Below are 27729 nucleotides of genomic sequence, written 5' to 3' on the forward strand. Positions count from 1 at the left end.
TGACTACAACATTAAGCTGGATTTGGCAATGCCAAACAACTTTCACTTCTTTTTATTTAAAAGATGTTGCCCATAGATCCTTGGACACTTTTTCCTTGGATCCAGTGGTGGCGGCCCAGCAAGTGGTATAGCTCATCCAGTACCCCTGGCGGGTCAGTTTGTGTCTAGTCTAAGATGAAGGTATGAAAGTAGAATGAATGAGATGACTGGTCTTTCTTCTTTACTACTTTCTTTCTACCCCTTTACCTACGGGCAGTATGAAGGAGAGTACCATCATGAGCTGGAATGGACTAGATGCAGGTGAGGTGGTCAGCCATACCGTAAAGATAATCTAGAGTTTGGTATACTTTTCAGTAGCAACACACTCCTGTAGCAACACACTCCTCTCAATAATAGGGGGAGAGAGGGGTGATAATAGATCCAGATACAAGGGACAGGAGTGGTTTATGAGAATGGAGAGTTCTCCATCTTCCGTAATGTAATAAACCATGGCATCGTAGGAACACCCAGAGAGGGAAACCAATAGATTCTCATATATCTTTGGTTCAAGGGTTAATAGTCCATTGTCTTAGAATACATCTACTATTCTGAAATGGATAAAGGTGGCAAATTCCCAGTCAGTTATAGAGACTTACCTCTCACCAATAAGTAAGTCTATCCTAATGTAAAGATCGAAGGTTTGTTTCGTATCTGAACTAATGGCAAATTTTTAAACAATTTGTATTTTTCATAACTTACAAAGGTGAAGTCTTAACAGATAAAGGTCCACCTCTAACCACCCCTCTAACAGTCTTAACTGGGTTGGAAGAGTAACTGTCAGGTCACGGGACACCAAGGGCATTCTGGGTACTACATACCTCGTGACCTGGTATAGATGCCAATAGTCCCCGGATCTCTCAAGTTTATTTTTAATTCTACCGGTTTCCAGCTTGGCACTGGTATTATCCTAATGTTAAGACCTCAGGTTTGTTAGTTATGAAAAATACAAACTGGTTAAAAAAATTTCATATTGTAAAGGAAAAAAACATGTTAATACAGTTTTTATTGTAGGAAGCAGTAGCCCGTCAAATACAAGTACGTATTATAAACAAGACAGTAATCGGTCAGTTGGAAGTACAAGTATTTGTTTGATAAAGATACAAAATTTTCTCAAAAATTTCGTTAGAAAAATTGAATGTTTGACATAAGAAAGGTTTGACAAATGAGGTACCACTGTTTATAGAAACAAATAAAATTTTTATTTTAAGAGGCTCAGTGAAAGATATGAATACCTTTAGAGCAACTTTGATTATAAAAGGAGTATTGAAACGTGACTGTTGTACGATCAGTAAAACTTTTCATTATATTTGAATGAATAAAAATAAGCTGCAGATAGTATTTACATTTTTCGGGTAATAGCACTGTAAAAATTGTCTGTGAAAACTTGGAAATATGTATGAAATGCTTTAGATCAAGCATTATTTTGGCCTTTGTGTTTAAAAAGAATGATGCAGTAATACTTGTCTATTTTTTAGAACTTTATCATTATGGTGGTTAATTGCATTCTAAAGGCTGGTCAAAATGGGATTTGTTTGAAAAATGTAAAAAAATATCCCCATAAGAAATAAAGGGAATCAGAATAATTTGTTCCAGCCAACCCAAAAAATCCCCTTTTTCATTTTTTTTTATTATTAATCTGTAAAAAAGTTAAATTAAGAGTGTAAAGTAACAAAACAGTACATTATGAAGTCAAATGTTCATAAAAAAAATTTTTCCATGTATGATTTACGAACTCTTTGGTGAAAATGGTGTGTAGCCAACTGGGATGGAGGGAGGTGAGATGGGAATCCTTTCAGGAAACCGAAATGGTTGCAGTAGGCAAAGGTTGATAACAAATCAATTTTATTTCCATTTCACAATGATAAATGAATCGATAGTGTGCGTGTCCAATTGTGTCTATGAGAGAGAGTAATCAGCGTTTATGATTGATTATTGATGTGTTTACATTTGTACATGAGGATTTTGCAAATAAGTAAGTAAGAAGTAAAGAATGTAAGAAAGAAAATGAAAGAGAAATTAAATAACTTTTCACAAGGAAGTCTTTTTAAACAAATGATCAAAGGCACATAGAAGCTGAATGCAGCACCAATGTGTTCATTATAGAGCTGAATTACTTTTAGTGTAAAAGATTATTAAAAGCAATTGTTAATCGATAGGTATTGTACCGTAACAAAAAAGTTATTTAGGCAAATCGAGTGTAAATGAAAGAAACAAGCAAATTATCCACCTTAGCTGGTCAGTCTGTGGGAAGCAGACCCATCTCCCACCCATAACCCATCACTATCCCTTCCCTCAGCTCTCTTCTCTATTGTCTCACTCAGCACATCAAACACTGGCTCAATTAAGACTTATATATATATATATATATATATATATATATATATATATATATATATATATATATATATATATATATATATATAATTTATTGTTTCTGTGTTGCATTTGATTGTTTTAAAGTTTTATCATTAAGTTAAATTTATTGTGGAATAACTTAATTTTTTTATGTTAATTGGCTCTGTTTTTACATACATATAGTAAAGATTTTACTGTATCTACTCCACCTCAATTCAACAATATCACGATGCCTAATAACTTAAAATCATTCACTCGTTACTCCTCAAAAATATAAACGCTCCCTCCCTCTATTTCAAGTTATCTGTGCATCACCACAGTGACGAATAAATTTTCACTGCTTATGCTAAATTTTGTGAAAAGCTTTATTATTTAAGATGAATCTTACTGTTAAAGTTAGCTATATATCTGCGCTGATTAGGTGGGTTGGCATTCAAACAAAAAATTGAATGGCTGCTTGGATGATGTCTAGTTTACCTTTTCTCCACCAGGTGTGTTTCAAATGTTTTAGCACTTGTCAGAATTCTCCTTGCCACCATTGCTGTTAAGCCATTGTTGGTATTCTATGAAGTTTGGCTAATTTATACCTGTTTATGGTATTGTAATTTCATTTTCTTAGGATGTTTTCCACCAGAAGCAAAACCAATAACTTCAGGCTATGTAGGAATGATTTTGGTGTAAGCAGGATGGTGGAATTTGAAATAGATAAACATTCGGTTTTCACCACCTGCAGGGGTACAGTGTGTGATCTTGGAACTAGATGTGAAGGATGTAGGGTATTGTTCTGAGGACTTTCTGCTTGAATATGTCAGATATAGGAAAGGAGGGAAACTGGTAGATTGCAAAAGCAATATGTTAGGTCAGGACTTAAACCTGTCAGTTCCATCCTACCTAGTGTCCCTTCATCTGGAGCTATCCCTTCTCAGGCTAGGCATTTTGATAGTGCCAGTATTGAGACTTCCGCTCTTTTGTTTAAATCCCGGGTTTTAATGTTTTGGGGAGATTGAAGGTACAAATTTTGTATAGGAACTTACCTTTATATAAAGGTGTATATTTTAGGTGACTGTCATCTTAAAGAGCTTTTGGACAAAGGCACAGGGGCACAGCAAGGTTGCTCTTTGCTGCACGTGTATGAGAGTCTTGCTCTCTGAATGGAATCCAACTTCTGTGGGTAATAAAATCCAGAAAGGATTCCGGATCAGGTAAGAATTTGGGTTTCATGCAAGAAATCTTTAGCTTGATTGGCTGAGCAGGTTTTTGTCTAGCTGCACTACCCACCATCCTCCTCTTAATGTGGGGATCAGCTTACTTTAACAGTAGGTAAGATTCATCTCAATAAAAATTTTCTTAATAAAATTTATTATTTGGATACTTGTACCTACTGTTAAAGTAGACCCCACCCAACCTCCCCACAACTTAGTGGGCTGTCAAGGAGAATTCTGACAAGAGCTAAAACATTTGAAACACACCTGGTGGAGAACAGGTAAACTATACTCTGTTTTTTTCATCTGTCCATCTGCCTATGGTGTTTGTGTATGGCAACACTGCGTCCCGGTAAATAGTTACGCTGTGTGAAAGTGTTAGTTAAATAAAAGGATATCTGGGTGTACATTTGCAACTGAAAAGTGTTTTAATAATTTACTGTATGCGAATTACACCGTTAATATTCAAAATAGGATATTATTATAATCGTTGAATGTAAGCTGAATGTAAACTATCTAAGCCCGGGACGCAGTGTTACCATACAAAAACACCACAGGCCGATGGACAGATGAAAAAAAATAGAGTATAGACAGTCAACCGGACAGCCATTAAATATTTTGTTTGAATGCTGACTTGCCTAATTGGTGTGGAGATATAGCTAACTTTCACAGTAGGTAAGTATCCAAATAAAAAATTTTATTATGAAAATTTAAATTCTTTCATTTACTCTTTTGTTGAATTTGGTTATCATTAAGCTATACCATCTCAGCGCACCAAACACTCGCTCAATTACAACTTTTTTTTTATCAGTATGTTGAATTTATTGTGAAATTAACTTTTTCATGTGAATTGCTATTGCTTTTACATGCATATAGTAATATTGTAAAACTCGCTTCCCCGTCTCTCCTTTATTTTTTGTTTTTCTTCTATGCTAAACTTTATATTGAAATGATCTATTTTTATTTTGTTGAATATGGTTATCATTAAATTATATGTTGTAAAGGAAAATCATGTTAATACAGTTTTCCTTGTAGGACGCAGTAGGCTGTCGAATACAAGTATAAACAGGATAATCAGTCAATTCGAAGTATGAGTATTTGTTCAACAAATGATACAAAATTTTCTAGAAAATTTCTTTCGAAAAACGGAATGTTTGTCATAAGGAACGTTTGACAAATGAGGTACCACTGTGACTACAATTGTGAGGCAGACCATGATCCTTGTTTTGTAAAAGCTCAGGAAACTGGAATATATAATGGTATATTTATTTTTCTCTTTTACTTACAGGGTGTCCGGAGAGTGAAAGGACTGAGCCAGAAGACAGGATTGTTATTGTGGCAAGTCAAGCTTATAGCTCGGGCAGCTCATTTCCTTTATTGTTTGACCTCAATGTCAATAGCAGGAAAGGATGCTATGGTAGAGGATGACAGAACTCCAGTGCAACTAAGCCCTCTTGTTTCACCTGAGCAAGCACTCTCTCTGAGCAAGCGATTGCAACTGATTACAGATTCATGGTTTAAAGGTACTTTACATATAGTTTTCATACAATCAACTTACCTGTCAGATATATACTTAGCTAAGACTCCGTCGTCCCCAACAGAAATTCAAATTTCGCGCCACTCGCTACAGGTAGGTCAGTTGATCTACCGGCCTGCCCTGGGTGGCAGGACTAGGAACCATTCCCGTTTTCTATCATATTTTTCTCTGTTGCCGGTGTATCAACATTGTTGTTACTACCTCCTGACCTGGAATCTTATTTCAACCTTTTGATCATCGTTTATTGGCTTTTTGGTGACTTATCTGGATCGTGGTTTTTGGCATTCACTACTGTGGACTGAATTTGGACTTGCTTTTGATTTTTCTCAGTATGTCTGACTCAAATGTGAGTGTGAGAATGTGTGTGAATGTAGGCTGCAAGGTGAGGATACCGAAGGCTTCGGTTGATCCTCACACTGTATGTCGTAAATGTAGGGGGTTTGAATGTTCTTCTACTAATATGTTTCATGAATGTGAGGGGTTGAATGCGGAAGAATGGAAGACTCTTAACTTCTTATTTGAGGAAGTTAGAGAGGGATAGAGTTAGACGTGCATCAAAGAGTGTGTGTACAGGGCCTATTGAGCCTTTTATTGATTCTATCTCTAATCTTAATGATTTTGATTCTCCCTCTGTGTCGAATCATTCACAGGCTTTACATTCAGAATCGGCCTCTGAAATCGCCGACCTGAAGGCTAGTATCTCCAAGATGAGGTCCAAAATGGCAGCCTTACAAGGTAAGGATAGTGAGAGTGAAGTGTTTAGTGAAGTGAGTGCTCCCAGTGTTGTGGAGGGGGCGTTTGATCGTCTCTGCGACGCTCCCAGGCCTAGACCGCTTCCAAGCTCCCATGCCCAGTGGAGAAGGAAAGTCGAAAGCCTAAGGAGGTCGTGGAGAATCCCCAACGGTCAGACGTCCCTTCAGCAGGCTCTGTTTCGCATCAGACTGCTCAGGACCGCTTTAGAAAAAGCGTCCTGCGAGAGTGTTTCTCTTTCTCTCCCTCTCCTTCACCTAAACGAGGGTGGAAGGACTCGGACCCTTCCAGGCCCCTGAAAAGGCATTGGAGAGAACCTTTTTTGAATTCGAGCCCGGAGCGCTTCTCGGATGAAGCTCCTTCTTCGATCAAGAAGGCGAAGGTTGTGTCAACGTCTCCCTATATGGACGTAGCGGATCGCTCGCCTTCGAGCTCTCCCTCTCCTCACATTGAAGAGGACGCGGGAGAAGCTTCAAAGAGAATTCTTCTAGCTGTCCAAGAGCAGCTAGCCTCATTGGTTGGAGTTTTGACTAGAGATCCTCCTCGTAAGAAGGACGTTGCTCTTCCTATTAAGAAGTCTCGTCCTCTCTCCCCTGCCAGGCGCGAGGCGTCTTCCAGGCATGAAGCTTCCTCTTCCAACCAGCAGTAGAGGACATGCTTTCCAGAGCAAGAGCGAGAGAGGTATAGCAAGCGTGAAGCGCAAGACAGGACGCCAGCCAGGCGCGAGGCGTCCTCCAGATGCGTGGAAGCAGCCAGACGCGAGACTCCAGCCAGGACGCCTTCCGGACGTGAAGCGTCATCCAAGCGCGAGGCGCCAGCCAAGCTTTTGGCGCCAGCCAGGACGCCAGCCGAGCACAAGACGTCTTCCAGGCGCGAGGCGTCTTCCAGACGTGAGGAGCCAGCCAAGCGCAAGGCGTCAGCCAGGGCGCCAGGCGGGCGCGAGGCGTCATCCATTTATGAGGAGCCACCTAAGCGCGTGGCGCCAGCCAAGCGGGAAACGTCTTACAAGGCTGAACTTTCTTACAGACAAGATGAGTCTCCCAGACGTGAGGCGCCAACTTTTGTCAAGAGGAGAGATTTACATGCTCTTAGTCCCTCTCCTATCAGGAGTTTGTCTCCTCCAGAGAAAAGACTGCCTGATTTTCTACGGATTCTCCTTTAGACCCCGAGTTAGATGAGAACTCAGAAGACGAATCTCGTGGAAGGGAAGGACTGTCAAGCTACAAAGTCTTGACAGCCCTTCTTCTTGAGGAATATGGGGACGCATTGACCCCTGCCGCTCCTCCTTCTCCGCGCTCTCTTTTCAAGCGCAAAGGCGACAAAATCTTCGTCTTTCCTTAGAATGAGACCCACCATATCTATGAAGAGGGCTCTTCAGTCTTTAAATTCTTGGATGGATTTGAAGAAGGAGTTGGTCAGGACGGTCTTCTGCATGCCCCCAGCGAGACTCGCTGGCAGAAGGAGCATTTGGTATCAGACGGGAGAGAATATGGGCCTTTCTCTCCCGTCTTCTGCTGAAGCAGACTTTTCAACTTTAGTGGATGCATCGAGAAGACAAGGTTTGAACTCTGCCCGTGTGACTTGGGGCATTTCAGAACTGGATCATCTCTTCAAGGGACTCTTCTATGTATTGGAAGTTTTCAACTTCTTAGATTGGTCCCTTGGGGTGATGTCCAAAAAGGCGCATGACGCAGAAGGTCTCGACCCAGATGTACTCCTTTGTATACTGTCGTGTATCGACAAGGCAGTACAAGATGGCTCTTTAGAAATCTCCTCTTTATTTGGAGCGGGACTTCTTAAGAAGAGGACAGTCTTTAGTGCTTATTTGACCAAAGCGGTCTCCCACTCTCAGAGAGCAGTTTTTTTGTACTCTCCCTTATCGGACTTTTTGTTTCCTTCTCAGTTGGTGAAGGACATTTCCCGGTCACTAACTGAGAAGGCGACTCAAGACCTTCTTATTCAGTCATCGAGAAAGAAGAGACCTGCAGCTGCGGTTGAAAAGAGAGGACCGAGTACGTCTATTCAGCCCTTTCGAGGAGACCCTCCCTCCAGAGCTCCCTCAAAAAGGAAGGCTCCTGAGAGGAGAGGTAGGTCTGCCTTCCGTCCCTTTAAGAAGGGTAAATGATTCTACACACCTCCAAACACCAGTAGGTGCCAGGCTCCTAGAATTTGCGGAGGCCTGGGCACGTATAGACGCGGACGCCTCATCTTTGTCTGTGCTAAGGAAAGGATACCTTATACCTTTCCAGGACAGTCCTCCCCTAACGTCAACTCCGCGGGAACTGTCAGCCAGATACAGGGACCCTGTACTGAGGGATACTCTTCGACTGATGGTGGATCAGATGTGGGACAAGAGAGCGATAGAACTAGTGCTGGATCAAAACTCCCCGGGGTTTTACAATCGCCTTTTTCTGGTTGCGAAGGCCTCGGGGGGCTGGAGACCAGTACTAGACGTCAGCGCTCTGAACAAATTTGTTCAGAAGGAGAAGTTCTCCATGGAGACTTCAGCCTCAGTCCTTTCGGCTTTACGCCAAGGAGATTGGATGGTGTCTCTGGATCTCCAGGACGCCTATTTTCATGTCCCGATTCACCCTTCGTCGAAGAAGTACCTCCGTTTCATGGCGGAGGGAAGGATCTTTCAGTTCAGGCCCTTGTGTTTCGGCCTGTCCACAGCTCCTCAGGTCTTCACAAGCCTGATGAAGAATGTGGCGAGGTTTTTTCTTCACCTAAAAGGGGTGAATATCTTCTGTATCTGGACGACTGGCTCATCAGGGCCAGATCAGAGTCAGTGTTTGGAGGACCTTATTCTGACCATGAACTTGATCAAGTCGTTGGGATTACTCGTGAACCTCGAGAAGTCGCAGCTGACCCCCAGACAGAACTTAGTCTATCTGGGGATTCAGATGGATTCTCGGGGTTTTCGAGTATTTCCTTCGCAAGAGAGACTCGCGAGAGGCTTGGAGAAAGTCTCTCTCTTCTTAAGGAAATAACGGACGTCGGCGAGGGAATGGTTAAGCCTTCTAGGAACCCTTTCCTCGCTCGAACAGTTCTTTCCTCTAGGAAGACTGCATGTACGTCCACTTCAATTCTTCCTCAAGAGGTCTTGGAGTTTGGAAGACAGGAAATCTTATCAGACGCCTTTCCCATTCCAGTGGAGATGAAGCCTCACTTGGAATGGTGGTTGCCCCCATTGAAGGAGAACAAGGGAATCTCTCATGAACGTTCAGAACCCAAACTAGTTTTGTTATACTCCCGACGCGTCGGAGAAGGGTTGGGGAGCAACATTAGGCTCGAGAGAGGTGTCAGGCATCTGGGAAGCAGCACAGGTGTCCTGGCACATAAACTGCAAGGAGCTCCTTTGCCGTACACCTTGGCGCTAAATAGCCTAGAACCTTTAAGGTATCGAACAAAGTAGTTTCAAGTGAATATAGACACCACCACAGCGTTGGCCTACATTCGGAAACAAGGAGGGACTCACTCCTTGTTCCTTTACGAACATGCAAGAGACCTACTGCTTTGAACTTCCCAGAGAAATACTCCCTGCTTACGAGATTTATTCAGGGAGAAAGGAACGTAAGGGCGGACAGGCTCAGCAGGAGGAACCCGGGTCCTTCAACAGAGTGGACCTCCACTCCAGAAGTGTTGTCAGAGTCTCTAGTCTCCTTTGGGGGACTCCTCATGTGGATCTCTTCGCCACATTCCTATCGAGAAGACTAGAAGTCCTTTTGTTCGGTGGTAGAAGAGCCCCAGAGCTCTGATGGTTGACGCCTTCCTACTAGACTGGTCTCACGTAGACGTCTACGCCTTTCCACCGTTCAAGATCCTGGGACTAGTTCTAAAGAAATTTGTGGCTTCAAAAGGAACACGGATGACCCTGATAGCCCCCTTTTGGCCAGCTCAAGACTGGTTCACAGAGGTGGTGGAGTGGACATTAGATTTTCCCAGATCCCTCCCAAGAAGGACGGATCTTCTCAAACAACCACACTTCCAGAGGTATCATCAAAACCTCCCGCTCTCGCTCTGACTGCCTTTCGACTATCAAAGACTTGTCAGAGCGAGAGGGTTTTCTCGCAAAGTTGCAAGCGCGATTGCGAGAGCCCGCAGAGCTTCCACTAGACGAGTATATCAGTCCAAGTGGGAAGTTTTTAGAAGGTGGTGCAAGTCTAAGAAGTTGTCCTCCTCCACTACCTCTGTGACGGAAATCACTGATTTCTTGCTATTCTTGAGGGAAGAATCGCATCTATCTGTACCCACAATAAAGGGATACAGAAGTATGCTTTCTGCAGTCTTCAGGAATAGAGGACTAGATCTGACAGAGAATAAGGATCTCCACGATCTCATAAGATCATTTGAAACTACGAAGTCTTCGGAGCCAGCTCCTCTAGCTGGAACTTGATGTAGTTCTAAAATTCCTGTCATCTGAAAAGTTCGAACCTCCTCATCTGGCGTCTTTTCGAGACCTGACTAGAAAATGTTTGTTCCTATTAGCTTTAGCCACAGCAAAAAGAGTTAGTGAACTGCATGCTCTAGAGGATAAAGTAGGATTTAAGGGGGACTCAGCCATTTGCTCGTTTAAAGCTTTATTTCTAGCTAAAAACGAGAATCCCTCGAATCCCTGGCCTAGGACCTTCGAGGTTAAAGGCTTATCGAGTCTCGTAGGCAGAGAAGCAGAAAGATCTTTGTCCTGTAGAGCTCTGAATTCTATCTTCAGAGAAAACATCAGATGGGGGGCTCTAAACAGGTCCTTTGGTGCGCCGGTCAAAAGACCCCACAAGACTGATGTCCAAGAATGCTCTAGCGTTCTTTGTGAGAAGCGTCATTACAGATGCGCATAAGATCTGTCCTGACGACGTGTTTCGACTTTTAAGAGTGAAAGCTCATGAAGTAAGAGCAGTAGCGACGTCTCTCTCGTTTCATAAAAAGAAAAATATGTCGCTAAAGAACATCTTGGAAGCGACATTTTGAAGATGGCATCACACTACTTGAGGAATGTTCGTGTGACCTATGAGAATTGTTTTCTCTAGGTCCTTTCGTGTCGGCGGATACGATCCTGGGTATAGGAGCTAACACCAATCCTTAAAATTGTACATACCTTCTATTAGATATGTTCTAGACTTTCTGCTGACAAAAGTGCTAGATGCCGCACTGGCGGCCAGTCACTATTGTTCAGTAAGGAACTCTTGTGATATCTTATTAGATGAGTATTATTATTTTTTTTTTAATTTTTGTATGTGTGCGTAATGTGTTCTTTGAGTTATGGTTGTTGTGAAGAGTTTGGGGATAACTCGGAACAATCTTTAATACTAACATGGTGGTTAGGATCAGGTGGTCGGGATTGGTTTTCGCTCCTTTCATAAGGTGTATTGTCATATAAGTGGATCAGCACCCATTGACAAAGTCCTTTCAGGCTCTGCCGAGTAAGCGGATAAGACCCCATCGGCAGACCCACAAGAACTCTTGGCCATAGATCATATATCTCGCTAAAGTTTCTTGAGGTGATGCAGACTCCTGGGCAACAGCCACGAAGTCTACCACCTATCAGGTAGGAACCAAGGTTTATTTATACCTACAACATATGTTGTTTACCTGTCTATTCCATAAGTAGCTGTCTCTTACCCTCCACCAAAGGGGCCAATCAGCTAAGTATATATCTGACAAGGTAAGTTGATTGTATGAAAATGATATTGTTATGATACAATAAAGTTTCATACATACTTACCTGGCAGATATATACGATTAATGGCCCACCCACCTCCCCGCAGGAGACAGGTGGAAGAGAGAAAAATATGATAGAAAACGGGAATGGTTTCCTAGTCCTGCCACCCAGGGCAGGCCGGTAGATCACCTGACCTACCTGTAGCGAGTGGCGCGAAATTTGAATTTCTGTCGGGGACGACGGAGTCTTAGCTAAGTATATATCTGCCAGGTAAGTATGTATGAAACTTTATTGTATCATAACAATATCATTTTCTTAACATGAATGTGAAAGATATACATTCATGTTATGGAATAGGAAGAAATATACAATTTATATATGGGAGTTACCCAGTAGTACTAATTACATTGCTGTATAGTTTCCTCTTGCACAGCAGCTTGAATTCAAAATTCTGCTGGTAAATCTTCACAGTCCAAAGCAGGTGACTTATTCCCTCGCCAACTGGAACTACCAAGCAAGCGAGCCCCATTTTGTTTCCTGCCGACGTTCGGGTAACACCGATTGTTGATGGCAGCTATGTTCTAAATTTTGCCGGTCGGAGACCAGATTTTAGCGAATGTTATTGTTGATTTGGGTAGAAGCCTTCAGCTTTCAGGATAGTTTATTTTATTATTTTTGTTATTAAGATTATACAAGTTTATCATTTTTGGACAGTAGCAAATTTAGCAAATTTGCAATGAAATCATTTAACCACCGCTAGTGTAGTTTGTCACGCAACAAACAAGGGATTTTGACGTAAGGAAAAATCTATTTCTGGGCGATTGGCTCGTGTCGCCAGCGAAATATCCTTTAATCTATTATTTCTAGGGTAAATGTACTAACACATACCAGAGAATAAATAAAATAAAGAAAAAGGTCAGTATAACTGACTCGCTCACCCTCCAAGAGGGTGTCGGTAATGAACACTAGGCGAGTGAGACCACTACCACGAGCCAAATACCAATAGAAATCTCCCACAACAAAAACCCTCCATGAGGAGAGCCGACCCACGAGTGAGCAGCTCGTACTACTACTACTCCATCCCATGCTGCCGAGCTGCTGCGCCTCTGGTGGCCATCCTGAAGTTAGCAGACAATCTTGGCGAAGGGATGGGTAGGGTGGGATTTCGCTGGCGACACGAGCCATACGCCCAGAAATAGATTTTTTCCTTACGTCAAATCCCTTTTCTGGGCTCAGCTCGTGTCGCTGCGCGAAATCGTACCAGAGAAATAGCACAAGATTGTAAACAAAAGTAATAAAATAAATCAGAATAGGTCTCAATAAAAAATAAAGTAAATATAAAAAAAAAGAATATAATTGCTAAAAAAAAGATACAAATACACAGTGATACAAACTAAAAATATGCTTAAATTACCCTTAATTCTAAACATGTTTCTTAACATAAGGTAATTTACATATGTACAGAGGTAAATTGGCTTACATGTAACAAAATGGTATCTGTGTAAAGGCATGTATCAAAAATATAATAGCAATTAAAACAATCAAATGAACAAATTAATCAACAATGATAATATATAAGGAATGTATATGACTTAATATACAAAACCCGTAACCATTATAAATGAGATGTATCCCCTAGCATAAAAATAAGGGAAGGGGTAACATCCATGAGATCAATATGCATAATCATCTGTGTGTCCCTAGCAAAAAAATAAGGGGCACCCCACTACATCATCATAAAAGCAGCTAAGGCACAAGGTGAATGTAAATGAACACGGTAGGAATAGACAAACTGTTGGGTGAAGCAGGTAGAAAGGAGGACTGAATCTTCTACTACAAATTAACTAGATTCAGGGGAAACTATGTTTACCCGCTGCTACTGCTAGAAAATTTCAGAGCTTCCAAGGACTTAAGGTAATGACGTTTGAACACTGTCGGCGATTTCCATCCGGTTATACTTTTTCAACTCATCGAAGTTCATGTGTTGGAAATAATTAATTGAGGTGGCTACTGCTCTGACATCATGTGCTTTTGGGAAAGAGTCAGGATGTGGCTTGTTTAATAAAGTACAGGATTTGTTGCCTGATGCCTTTAATGGATAAAGTTCCACCTTTTTCCCTCTTAAAGAGGGGCCCCGATGAGGATGAGGAGGTCCTGGATAGAAAGGCTCGTAAGGTTGAAACTGGAGGGCAAAGGGATACATCTTGTGGAAGAGGTAGTACTTTCCAAGGTTCCCACCTCATCAAAGGATCTTCATTCTTTGTTTGCCAAAAGCTACGTTCCGGAGAAAGTAGGACTTCCCCTGTGGGAAGGAATTGAATATGATCCGGATCTCTGGATAAAGCCGACAGTTCTGAAATTCTTGCTCCTGAAGCCAGGCTTAATAAAAACAAATAGGGTTTTCCTTAGGAGCATCATAAACGAGCATGTGGTCATTATCGGTTTCGGAAGCCATTTTAGAACATCGTTTAAGAACCATGAAAACTGACGTAGGCCTTACAGAAGGCCTAAGTCTAGCACATGCCTTAGGAATAGACGAGAGTAGGTATCCGTCAAGTCTATGTTAAATCCAAATTGAAATATCTTTTTCAAGGCTGACTTGTTTGTCGTAATCGTGCTAGCTGCTAAACCTTTTTCAAATAAGGATCTGAAGAAGGATATAGCTGAATTAACTGTCATGATTCTGATATCTGACTCTCTCAGGAAGGTGCTAACTTTTTGACAGCAGCATCATACTGCCTCAAAGTTGAATCCCTTTTTATCGGATTCCAAGAAGAGAATATTCTGAGGGTAAATATTCGCATCTCTTTTTGCCGCAAACTTCATGAAATCCATAAGTTAGGGTTTTGAGAATCCCTGAGGAAGCGAACACAGTCTTCGTTTGTACTGACTGGGAGAGCTTGGACTGGGGATCCGAAGAGGGACGAAGGCCCAGTTCCAGAATTAGGGATAAACCAATTGCTCTTCGGCCAGTCTGGGGCTACTATAGCCACTTGACCCTTGAATGTCCTGAGTTTGTTCAATACTTTCATAAGGAGATTCACTGGTAGGGAAGACGTAAATCTTCTCCCAGTTGTTCCAGTCCAGAGGCCAGGGCGTCCGTGGCGTAAGCCAGAGGGTCCAGGTTGGGGCTACATAACACGGTAGTTTTGTGGTTCGCTTGGGATCGAAGAGATCCACCTGTAAGCCCTGGGACTCTTGAAGGATCCATTGAACGAACTGTTGTCTAGTGACCATTCCGACTCTAGGGGTACTGATCGGGATAGGGCGTCTGCTATGACGTTTCTCTACTCCAGCTATGTGATGGAGGAAAGATGCCAACTGAACTTGTCTGCCAGGGAGAAGATTGGCTACCATGACGTGATTTAGATGACGTGACTTGGAGCCTCCTCTGTTTATACAATGTACTACCACTGCGCTGTCCAGGACTAGCTTTTATGTGGGCAGTAACTTTGGTGGGTGTAACCTTTTTTAGAGTCAAGAACACTGCCATTGGCTCCAGTACGTTTATATGGAACTGACGGAACTGGAGTGACCAAATCCCTTGAACCTTTTTGACCTGGGAATACCTCCCCAGCCGCTTAAGGACGCGTCTGTGTGGATGTGATCCCTGGTGGAGGGGAACTGAAGGGGTACTGACACTGATAGATTCTTGACTTTTTTTTTGCCCACGGCCGAAGCCGATTCTTTAGAATCAGGCACTGAGGATAGCTTGTCCCTGGACCTGACATTTGCTCGCGAGCGCCAGATCCTGGTTAGGTCTTTCAGTTTGGCTTTCATTAAGACGTTCGTTACTGATGCAAACTGGAGAGAGCCGAGGATCCTTTCCTGAGCTCTCCTTGATGCTAGTTTGTGACTTAGAAATTGCTTGACTGACTTCGCTATTTCTTTCCTTTTGGTAGATGGAATCGACAGAGTGTGGGAGGATAGATTCCATTGAATGCCTAGCCACTGAAAGTTTGACTCTGGAGTGAGTCTTGACTTGGACTTGTTTTATCTTGAATCCTAGATATTCTAGGAACTGGATCACTTTCAGTGTAAGCCTTGTTGCATTCCTCGACTGATGGGGCCCAGATCAACCAATCGTCGAGATACGCCACTACCATAATCCCTTGCGATCTGAGTTGTTGCACTACCACTTCGCTAGCTTCGTGACACCCTGGGTGCCACGTTGAGTCCGAATGGAACTACCTTGAAGAGAATGTCTGGTCTCCTATCTGAAAACCCAGATACGGACGGAAGTGTCTGCAATAGGGTATGATAGTAGGCGCGTAAGATCGATAGATGGTGGTGACGGCCCCACGGGGAAGTAAGGTCCGCACCTGTGAGATCGTGAGCATCTTTGAACTTGTCGCAGCGGATGGCTAAGTTTAAGCGGGACAAGTCTAAGATTACCCTTCTTTTTTGTGAGCCTTTCTTTGGCACGCTGAACAAGCGACCTTGAAATTTTAATCTCTTGACTCTCGCTATAGCTCCTTTCTGAAGGAGGTCCTCCGCGTACTCTGTCAATTCTTTGGAAGGAAAGTTGACGGAAAGGCCTGGCTGGAGGTGGGTTCGTCAACCAGCTCCAACCCAGCCCTTTTGACACTATTGTCTCTGAGCCACTGGCTGAAGTTCCACCGTGGCGAAAGTGAAACGCCTCCCTCCTACCTGAAGTTCTTCATTGGTTCTGGTAACCGCCTCGGCCTCCTCTGAAGTGCTTTCCCCTATTAAAGGGGCCTCCCGATCCTCTCACACGAAAGGACCGCTTACCTCTGCCTCCCTTACCCGAGCGGTCATACTTCTGAGAAGCTTGACTCTCGAAGGCTTGATTGTAAGCTGGAGAGATGCGTATGAGGTAGAGGGTTGAGGCTGAGGGGATATCACATAAATTGGCTGTGATTGACCTTTAGAAGTGGAAGGTTGGGCTGTCTGCACTAACGGCACTGCTGGAACTTGTGAGGAAAGCGTGGTTGCTTCTTCTGGTAAGGTTGGAAACGCCTGGGTTTCCTCTGTCCCTTACCTTTTAGGTGTCAAGTCTTGCCTCTCCTCCTAGCCGTAAGGCCCAAACGGTCCTTAAGGCTCTGGTTCAACCTCGTAGCCTCTGCCTGGACTTCCTTAAACCATAGCCTCTGGGAAGAGATCTGCGCCCCAGATGTTAGAGGAGAGTAACCTATTCGGTCTCATGTCGAATGGTTGCCTCTAGCAGGACATGCTTCCTACAATTCGTTCTAGCAGTGGCAAACTCGAACATATCTGACTGCACCGTTTGAGTCAGGGCTTTGGTCATAAGCTTAAAAATTGGTTCTGATCCATAGGCCATGGTTGCTACCTCAGACATAGCCATAGAGTGATTGATCTGGCTAGTCGTGATTTTGCGTCAAATTCAGCTTGAATAAGACTATCTGGGAGCCTGGGTAGCTTTTCACCAAACTGCTCCATAGCACAGTCCGGTTTGAGTTTTTGCCAGCTGAGAATGTATTCGGCAAGTCTTCCCACAATTCTCCAATTGAAGGGAGTAACGGAGATGTGGGATCTGCTTCTTTCAACTGAGGCATGGGTTCCCCTTCTGGTGGGCCGCTGAGATGGTCGACCTTGCTATCTTGGTTAGGAACGGAGCGGGGGTACTCTCATCCATTGTGAAAATGGTAAAGGGACTTTTAAATGGTTGTATCTTGGTGTTAGAACAATCCATGTCCTCTAAACATCTGAGCCATTCTCTCTGAGCCTGGTCTCGTGAATGAGGACGTCTCCTTTGGTACCCTATCGTCCCGACCATAGCCGAAGGCGTGAGCCTTGCGTAGCCTATGAAAGGAGGCTGTAGGCCTTCCGGGTAGAACTCGAAGTCCTCTATTCTTCGAGTTCCAAACTCCGGGATGGAGATGAGACCGTCCTGGAAGGGGGCGTATGACGCTACTCTCCATGGGTTGTTCATAGAGAAAGCAGGAAGTGATCATACGAGGAAAGCTGAGTTCACTTGTGTTGGAAAGTGAGGGAGAGGCTAGAGGGGCTTCTCTTGAGCCCGGCTATAATAGTATCTTGGGAAGTGATCCTATCCGACAGGCGAGAGATCATCTGTTCCATACTACCTCTTTAGGGACCCAACTAGGTCGCCCACCTGTTGCAACAGGCCAGCATTGGAGTCCCAAAGCCGAGCTGCTGCGGAGGTGGAGGGGAGGCTCTGAATTGGAACCAATGGTAGCGGAACTGGTGATTCTGCCGGAGTGCGAGAGATCTCCTTGGATTTACTTTTGAGGGACTTCCAGAGCCGGAGCTTAGAAGCTTTAGACCTGTCTGGGCCGGGCCGGATTGCGAGCCGGAGACTTACGTGAGGAAGAAGACGAGGACGTCTTCTTAGACGACGATGACGTCTTAGTCAAGGTCATCACTTTAGCCTTGACCTTAGGTCTAACCGAAGCCTCAGGAGGAGTATATAATTCATCACCCTAAAGCCTTGGAAGGATGGAGAGGTTGCAGGGGTAGAAGAAACAGTCACACCCAAGGGCGACCCTTGGGTGCCTACATTACTTACCTCGACCAACAGGTCGTCTATACCTACCATCGGTTCAACATTAATATCCAGGGTTGCGACATCCGTGGAGATATCCTGGTCTTGTTCAGTTAAGGAGGGGCCGCCAGCTGTTGTTGGATAAAGGCGTAGTCGGGTCCGCCTCTACTGGGTCGACGTAACCTGTCGCCTTGCCTCCGGGGTAAGATTAATAGTGCTAACCGCCTTCTCGAGGATGTAGGGCTGACCCTTGGCGGCGTTCTTTCCCTTGCCAAAACCTCCGACCCAGGCCCGCAGGGTAGCCAGTGCGGTATCCCTTACTGCCGGAGCCTGTAAGAGAGGGCGTATTTTAGATTTAAGAATCACTTAAACTAAAACTAAAACTTAGAGTATAACTTAAACTAGATGCCTTAAGTTAAAGTAAATGATGAAAACTTAAGCACTAAAAAAGAAGCGGAGCAGCTACTGGAGATGGAATACTTACCCCTTCCAAAAGCTGGCTCACCAGATCGTAACATATGGTACACGTCTCATGGTACCAGACCTGGATGTCCCCGTGCGGAGTCGCGCATGGAGCATGGGACCGGCAAACTTCGTGTCCACAGGGGTCCTGAAGTGTAGCGGAACATCCCGGATGCTCACAGTTTTTGGTGGCCTGTAAGTGGGAAGACACATGAGTATCTTAAAAGGCATCACTTACAGACTAAAGGACAAAAGACTCCGTTACATGCCGGAGCTCGGAAAAAATTTGGGCATAACCCCTCCCTGCTTCGCCTGAATAGGCTATAATCCCGGAGAGATCCGGTAAGATATGAAAGGGAGGGGGGATGGTTTAAGGTACTTAAGATAAACTTATAGATAACTTAAACCTAAACACAAGCGAACCGGACTAGGTCCAGTGTGAAGGCGGAGTGTAGTAACTCAGCAATACGGTAAGGTTTAGTAGTTGACCTACTGTATGTTCCGGTCCACTCTACTGGGTGGACTAGCCCCCTCCGCTGGATACCAGGACTCCGATCAGGAGGAGCTCTAGTAAGGAGGGAAAGGGCGAGAGGACATACATGCTCGAGCTAGCCCGGAGCGACAGGTAGTAACAGAGGGGGGAAGGCCAGTGCCCCCCACAACGTACCACCCGGCCGGACCGAGAAGCCGGAGAGGTCGAGACCAGTCTGGGTCTGTCCCGACTCCCTAGCCCCTCCGCCTGAGGAGAGAGAGGGAGGCAGGCTCGGGTATGCGGAGCGAGCATGGGCAGACCGACCCACCCCCACGCCCGACTCTATGGAAGAGCGGGAGGGGGGGGTGGAAAGGTGACTGGGCAGCGTCTGGCTGTCCCGTGATCACGAAGTGACCACGAGGCGGTAAACTGAGATACGATCACCAAACCTAGGCCAACCAACTGATCAGAGAGAAGCTATCGGGAAGCAACTTGAACTGAAAAGCGGTAGCATACAGGCCCACAGGGCTAAAACCAACTGATCAGAGAGATACTATAGGGAAGCAACCGAACTGATCAGCGGTAGTATATGGCTCTATGAGCCAGGACCTAGGCTAAGCCAGACGCCTAACTAACCTAACGATGATAAAATACATATAATAAAATAAAATAAAATGAACAAAGAGAGAAAGTAATATAGGCAGGAGGAAAAAAAAAAAAAAATAAAAAAAAAAAATAAAAAAAAAAAAATCCAGGAGTGTACGACTAAAACCCCGAAAGGCAGTCTACCACCTCACAAGCTAGTCAGAGGCCGATACTAAGAACCTGGACTAGGGTCTGGATAGAAAAAGCCTACATAAGGTGAAATACATGCATGCATGACAACCTGAGTAGACCTTAATCTAAACAAAGCGGATAATCAAATAGAGCGTACATAAATAAGGGATGTTCTAGGTATGGGAGACCAAGAACGAACCCATCACGCGGCAGAACCATGCTGCCATGCTTCCGACCCCGAGAACGTATCTATACCTAAAAAACGGCAAACTACTGTCTCAGGGACGGAAAAAACCAACTAATCGTAAATACTGAGTACTTAACTTAGCTGCTGCGATAGCTGCACGCTCCATTATAGTAAAAATCCACGAAAAGGGAAAAGGCACAAAAAAAAAAAAAAAACACAGAGAGAAGATTAGCACGTGTGGCTCCTGGCGCTAACTTTTAAAGGATGGCCACCAGAGGCGCAGCAGTCGGCAGCATGGGATGGAGTAGTAGTAGTACGAGCTGCTCACTCTGTGGGTCGGCTCTCCTCATGGAGGGTTTTTTGTTGTGGGAGATTTCTATTGGTATTTGGCTCGTGGTAGTGGTCTCACTCGCCTAGTGTTCATACCGACACCCCTCTTGGAGGGTGAGCGAGTCAGTTATACTGACCTTTTTCTTTATTTTATTTATTCTCTGGTATGTGTTAGTACATTTACCCTAGAAATAATAGATTAAAGGATATTTCGCGCAGCGACACGAGCTGAGCCCAGAAATAAACTTTGCGTTTGTTGCCAAACTAATGTTTACTTTGAGACATGCCTGTATGATGATACTCTGTGTAAAAGGTTAATGTTGCATTTGCTACTTTGTATACTAATTAGTTTATCAACATAGATATTGTGTTCTCTACTGAACCAAATTTTTTTTGTAGTATTGAATGTTTATCTAATAGTCTCAGCAATGTTTGATAGGAATTGATCAACTATGGTCGGTAAAGGTAACTTTCTTCGTCCGAGTATTAAAATAGACAGTTTTGTATTCACTACCATACTGAATTTTTTGGTAATGAAATGCATATCTGTAAGGCTCATATAATGTGTGGTAGTAATTGAGTTATGTAGTATATATGTTGGTACTTTGTGTACTTCAAGTACAGTTGGTACAATTTAACATTCCTTGTCCGAGTAGTGTAATAGTTGTACGTAATATCTTATTCTCTACCAGACTAATTTTTTTTTTAGAATGAAATGCATATTTGTAAGTCTCAAATAATGTGAGGTAGTAATTTAGTTATGTATAGTATATGTTTGTAATTTGTGTACTTCAGCTATGGTCGGTAAAGGTTAATTGCAATTTCCAAGTGACATATGTAATGTAATAGTATGCTCTCCACCGGACATATTTTAGAAATTATATGTTTATCTGCAAGTCTCGGTAGCAATTGTTAGGTCTGGTAATAGTACTATGTACTTCAATTATTGTCATTAAAAGACACCTTTCTTTACAGTAAATTGGAAGTGTAAGTGGGGAGAGAAATTTTTCTCCATTGGAAAGGTGTCCATAGAGATCATTTTTTTGTTCCGACACGAATACAAACCCTCGGTCCTTTAACAATAGGAAGTAGCTAGCGGCAGCTGGAATGGTCGTAAGCTTCGAACAAGGGGAGAACGGTAGTTAACTGCTTGTCCGACAGTGCGCGCGCCCGCGCGCCTGAGAGATGAAGAATCACTTTTGCTTTCGGCCGCGGGTGTGAAGGATGTGTTCGTCATCGCTCTCTGCCTGCTTCATCGTCGTATGCTTTGTTTATATTGTGTTTTCTACTAATGGTTTGTTTGACTTGAAAATGAAACTGTAAGTACACTGTTTTCATTTTCATTACTTAATTATGAGCCAACATGGAGCTATCGCCGTAAATGCAGCGGTTTCCGCTCTTTTCATGAAATTGATACCCTTGAATTATGTCTCGGTGCCGAGGGCGGGCGCGCTCGCGCCAAGTCATGTATTTTGGGCGAAAGTGTGTAATTGAAATGTAAGTACTCTTTTCATTATATTTTTGCCCCGTGCGTTCGTTGCCGAGAGCGTGAATGTGCTCGGCACGAGCCTCTTATTTTGTATCAATAGAATGCAATGAAAGTGGATTCACAATTGCAGTATTCTTTTTCATTTTCATTTATTTAATTGCATCAATTTTAATTTTGGATCAATTTCCACTCTTCCCGGGAAGATCCTTACGTTTATTTTTTTGTGAAAGTGAAATTCAAGTGCAGTATGTTTCATTTTCATATATATTTTATGATAGCATCATTTATTATTGGATCAAGTTTCGTTACCCGGGAATTGATCCTTACGATTTATTTTTTGTGAAAGTGAAACAAATTGGCAAGTGCAGTATTCTGTTTCATTTTTCATATATTTTTATGATTAGCATCATTATTATTATTGGATCAAGTTTCCGGGTTTTTTTGTTTTACCCGGGAATTGATCCTTCCCCTCTTTTATGTTCTATGAAGTGGAATCGCCAAGTGCAGTTATATTCTGTTTTTCATTTTCATATTACTTTTCACTGCTGTGCGGGGTAGGAGAAGTGAAGGTCTGCCAGGAAGTCGTCGGAAAGCTCTCCCGCGACTCCCTTGGTATCCGATTCTTCGTCTTCTTTCCTGCCCCCCGCTCCAGCTTCCTCGTTGTAATTTTGTATTGGGGTCTTCCTTGCGTCGGGGTGGGGGCATGTCTCCCCCCCACCCCCCCGTGCGTGAGGGAACCCCTCTTACTAATCTGTCTGTGCTACCGCAGGTGCTACATCCGGGGGTGGGAGACGACCTTGGACAGGTATGGACCACTGCGGCGGCAGGGCGTGCCTAGCATCCACGGGGCTGCTGCAAGCATCTAGCGAGGTCTGGGGCGGTCTCCACTACTACCTCCACGCCCGCTTATGCTGCTCTCCCCCCGCCTGGTCTACACTTCCCATGCTGTGTCGGTGACGCCGTCTGCCGCTACTAGGGCTGGTCGCCGCCGTACCAAGGGGGGTTATGCCGCCGCCGCCTGTGTTCTTCGTGTTGCCTGCCCCAGACTTCCGCTGTTCCAGCAGCTCGCCCCTGACTGGTGGCCGCCAGTACCCAGGTTCCCGCTGGCTGCCGATGAATTCTACGAGGGCGATGGCGTGGGCCTGCCAGTACCTGCCGCTGATGTGGTTCCCGCTGCTGGCTTGGCTGGTCCCTTCTGGGTCTACCGCTGCCGCTGTTCCTGGCCGCTCCTGAGCTGGTTGCACCTGTCCGCTCCTGGTTCCTGCGCCTGTCCATGCTGGTCCTGCCCATATTTTGTGTCTTCCCCAGTCCCCAGGTCCTTCCAGACAGGTGCAGTCGGGCTGTGTTGCTTCGGCAATAGCCCGGCTCCGGCCTGGATGAGGACCTGACGACTGTCCTGCGTGAGCTGACAAGGAAGAGGAAGAAGAAGAGGAAGGTGTCATCTTCGTCTTCATCGTCTGCTGCGTGCCTCTTCCCCTTCGACTTCTAAGGGCCCATAAGCCGAAGAAGAAGAAGGTGCCTCCCACCCCCTAAGAAGTCCTCCTTCGGAACTTCTAAGGGCACGTCCCCACCTTCTGCTGGTCCTCCTGCTCCTTCGGGAGCGGGGCCCGTCTCCCCTTCCATAAGGAAGAGATAGACGGGTACCAGAGGAGTACCGGTCAGCACAGGTACTTCCTCGCCTGGTGCTAGCGGCGATGCCGCTACGCCAGGTTCTGGCTCGGTCCTCTCGTTCGCGAGAGATCCCGAGTGTACGCTCTCCCTCGGGGAGACCGTGCAGCCAAAGTTTCGGCGCCAGAGTTCGCTCGGCGCCAAGACCGCGGCACGGAGCAGAAGGCTGGTGAGAACCACTCAGGTGACTCTCGCCAGGCCAGCGGCCGCTCTCGCAGCGACCAGCTGGTAAACCCGGGTTTCGAAAGAGGCTCCTTCGGGAATTCTAAGGGCTTATTCCACTCCCGTGGGACGGGGGGGGGTTCTTCTGCCGGTCCTCTGCTCTTTAGGGGAACAGGGCCCGTCTCCCCTTCCACAAGGAAGAAGAAGACGGGGACCAGAGGCGTACCGACTACCACCGGTACTTCCTCGCCTGGTGTTTGCGGCGCTGCCGCTATGCCAGGTTCCGGCTCGGTCTCCTCGTTCGCGAGAAGTTCCGAGTATACGATCTCCCGCGGGAGAGCGTATACAACAAAATTTTGGCGCCAGGACCGTGGCACAGAGCAGAAGCTGGTGAGAGCCGCTCATGTGACTCTCGCCAGGCCAGCGGCCGCTCTCGCAGCGACCAGCTGGTAACCCTGGTAGACATGACTGTCTCTGACCAGCCAAGGGCAGAGGCTGGGAAGAGGTTCCCCCTCCCGATCGTTGGTGCCAGCCTCGGCTGGTACCAGCGGTATGACACGCCGCGAGGACACGCACCGGTCTCACTGCGACAGTGGTCTCTGCAGGTCTCCTGACCGCCGCTCCCACAGGGACCGGGCGGATAGGTGGACCAGCAGCAGCTCCTCTGCACACGAGATCAGGGCCGCTGTTCTCGGTCCAGCCGTTTCCCTGGGAAACGGCTCGACTAGGTCTGCAAGTTGGCGATCGCCTGCAGCCCTCCAAGCCCACTGGTTCTGCCAGCGAGTGAAAGGAGGAGGGACGTCATGTCCTTCCTCTCCCGTGCCTGCAACTTCCTTCGGTTTGCACCAGGAAGGAGCGAGGCACAGCGGGGTGATCATGAGGGGCATGCCCCGCACGATCCTGTCACGACGCCGTAAGTACCAGGTACGATCTTCGGACCGACCAGGACGTACGCGCAAGTGGCAGGAGGAATCCGAGAGGGGTCTATCGCAGTTCCTCCTCCTTAAGGGGGAGGTTCTCGGAATGCTCTTGTTCGAGGGGCTTGACAGTCCTACTCTGCAAGATGCTATGACTTCCGAGATCCAGAGGAACTTTGTCGAGGTTATGGTGCTGATTCGTCAGCGCAACGACCTCGGGGAAGGATCGCCGCTCCCACCAGCAGCCCCAGCGTCTCGGCTCGAGTCGTTTTTGGGGCCTGAGGGAACCCAAACCGACGGTGGGTCTGCCGCGATCGGAGCTTGCCGATTCTGTCTTGAACCAGAGTCTCTCGTCTCCGGATAAGAAGGCTCTCTCAGATCTGGCCGGTCGAACAAGCTACTTCCACCTCCTCTACTGCGACAGCGGCGTTTTCTACGTGTCTTCGGACACCGTATTTAAATACCCCTTCGGTCCTCCCGAGAGGTTTCGACCTCAATGAGGACTGGAATGAGTCGGAGGACGGTATCGGCTCTCTCCTGTCAGGTGGTCGATCAGCCCCACCCAGACGACGTTCACAGTGGCGGCAGACCCTTACCTACAGGGCGAGTTTTCGTAACCCTCCCTCGGGAAAAACGTTTTCTCCTGACGATACGTTTTCCCAGACTCTGAGAGGCCATCGCCGCAAGGCGATGGCTGTTCCTACTCTTCTCCAACTGCTAGTTCCACTGGGAAGGCGAGAGAGTATCCAATTCCTCCCCCATTCCCTCTTTCCTTACGGCTACGAGGGAAATGGAGGGATCCTACAGAGATTTCTCTGTAGGATCCCACGTTGGGACTGCGCTACCGGTGGGGGGAACCTTTGGGTGCCTACCTGACGTAAGCCCTGGTCTTGAGGAGGGATCCTGCCCCACCCTCGATTTCTACGGGAATCGAGAGGACCACCAGCCGATATCGTTTGACGAATTCGGTGGGGGTTTCGCAGAGTGCTTAGAATTCTACGGAATTTCTAGCGCATTCAGTGTTCGAGTTTTTTACGATCTCCAAACACTTAGGCGAGACCACGGTCCAAAGTGAGCGAGACGAGAAACCCCGATAATTGTTACGCGATAATTGGGAACCTCGCCTATGCTCGAATTCCTGGAATTTCTAGCATTGGGAAGAAGGGACTGCCTGCTGAAAACGAAGAGTATCTCATAGTAGGTGCAGGGGTTGCAATACTAAATGGGGAAAAGAAGGCGACCAACCTTGGAATAGAGAAGAACGGACGGGAACATCCAGTTTGGCTTGAACTATCGTCTTCGTATCTGTTCACCATTGAAGCTTTCCTTCAAGGAAGACTTCTCCTTCACTCTCTTTGATAGAGATCGAAGGTGGTCGATCTCCATTCCTTATTTTGTTTTCTTGAAGGAAAAGAATTTAGGATGGAGATCGTTGGTCAGAATCCTACAAAATATACTACGTATATTAACCTCGCGACATGATTCTGCTAAGCAGTTGAATTGTCCGAGGGGTAGGCGCATATCCTAGTTACCCCTACGAATTGCGACTTAGATGAGGAGTATTCTAATTGAACTTCAACTCGGGGTTGCCTGCAACCTCCCAGAGTTTTTCCAGTTTCAATTTTATATACTTATGGTTTTGTCACGACAACACCATTTCAGCTTGGTATTTACTGAAATTCGTTTCGCCTAAATATAATTGCTCGAGCATATCTTTTTTATGCTCGATGGTTCTAGCCGAATGCATTCCTTCGTGGGATGGATTACTTGGCAACTCAGGATGACGAGTCAGCGACAGCTACTGCGTATTGAATTGCCCGAGGCAACTCAGTATCAGCTGCCGCTTCGAGATGCACGGTTGGTTATGTCTTTCTCCCCTGCTTTGATTGAATACCAACCGTATCTCTGCCCAACAATCACGGACTTAAGTCTCTGATTAACGGGGATTCTCGCATACATGAATGACCATCTACTGCTGTGACGCTCGAATTCATCGCCTGTTCAGTATTGCGAGAATTTACAACAGAGAATATTCTCTTTGACTTTCATCTTTCTGTTTACCGCACGGTTAACAGAATTCTGTAATAGTCTCTTGCTGCATCGCACTGCGATAATGCGAATGATTTTTGCGGAATCTGAGTTTGTCCTCAAAATATCTCGTATTCGGAGGTGTGCAATTGTTCATTGTTCACCCCGGATTAGCAGATGTATTGAAAGACATCGCCTACTCCCACACCTGCCAGCTCTACTTCCAAACGTTCAGCCCTCCCCATGAGAAAAGCAGTTCTTACGGCCGGCGGCTCTCCCGTGTTTTCATTACTGAAGAACGCCCCGCTTTCATTGCAACTACGACTTCTCACCGGACAGCAATGAAATAGCGGTTAGCGTTTTCAGTCATTTGTAAGCACAAGGTTCAGAACCTTGAGATTCCTTCTCTCGATTCAGCTGGAAGATGTAGGTTGCATTCATTGCCTACCTTCGTCTTCAACGTCACATAGTGTTGTTTCTCCTTAGCTGAGATTCAACTACTATGAGAGTGTCTTGCCTTCAGGGACCTAGGTCTCTAGACGGCAATTGACTTTCGCCTTTTGAGCATATGCCTTAAGAGAAAATCATCACCTCACCGTCCGGCATTGGTGACAAAACAAATACATTATTTGTTTGGTCTCTCATCATAACCCTTTAAAAGGCGAAGGTCACGTGACTTACTCGGATGCTTGGACAACTTGCCTCACTTCCGATACCGAACCAGTCAGTCGGCAGCTGTCAGAGCGCCCGAGTCAGTTACTAACTACGCTGTGGACTTAGTTCGGTTGTTACGGAGCAATCATTACTTCGTCTTAATAGCTTGTCACAGTACCCATACCATCGACACCCACCATGGAGTGTCGGTGTCCTATCCACTACCGAGAACTTCGCTGCATGGGGATAGGAGGATGCGAGACTCTTCGTGGCAAACGGACAGACCAGTATGGGTACTGGACATCACCGAAGTCGAGAAGAGGGATAGGTCATGCGACTATTCCCTTCTTTTCCTCTGAGGAAACTGCATGACTTTTCCTGCGAAGTCAAGCATCCAGGGGATGGGGATCCGTGACGCTCGATTTTGTACTGAACTTCGTAGCGAAGACTCAGAACCCTTTGCTCCCTGACGATCGGTTTGAGTCGTTCACAATCCCCTCCCTAATGGACTTCACCGCCTTCGATGCGAAGGAGATGCTGCTTTGTCCGCAAGAACT

General features: G+C 45.5%; 1 protein-coding gene across 1 annotated transcript in view; it reads left to right on the forward strand.

Moving 5' to 3' along the window:
- The window catches only part of LOC135210874 (anaphase-promoting complex subunit 1-like), a 164786-nt gene that overhangs the window by 131628 nt on the left and 5429 nt on the right, over positions 1-27729 (forward strand). The window contains exon 19 of the mRNA XM_064243786.1: positions 4885-5119. Within this exon, the coding sequence (XP_064099856.1) occupies positions 4885-5119 (235 nt within the window). The remainder of the gene's footprint in view (positions 1-4884; positions 5120-27729) is intronic.

Source organism: Macrobrachium nipponense, chromosome 4 (assembly GCF_015104395.2).
Source record: "Macrobrachium nipponense isolate FS-2020 chromosome 4, ASM1510439v2, whole genome shotgun sequence".
Classification (NCBI taxonomy): Eukaryota; Metazoa; Arthropoda; class Malacostraca; order Decapoda; family Palaemonidae; genus Macrobrachium; species Macrobrachium nipponense.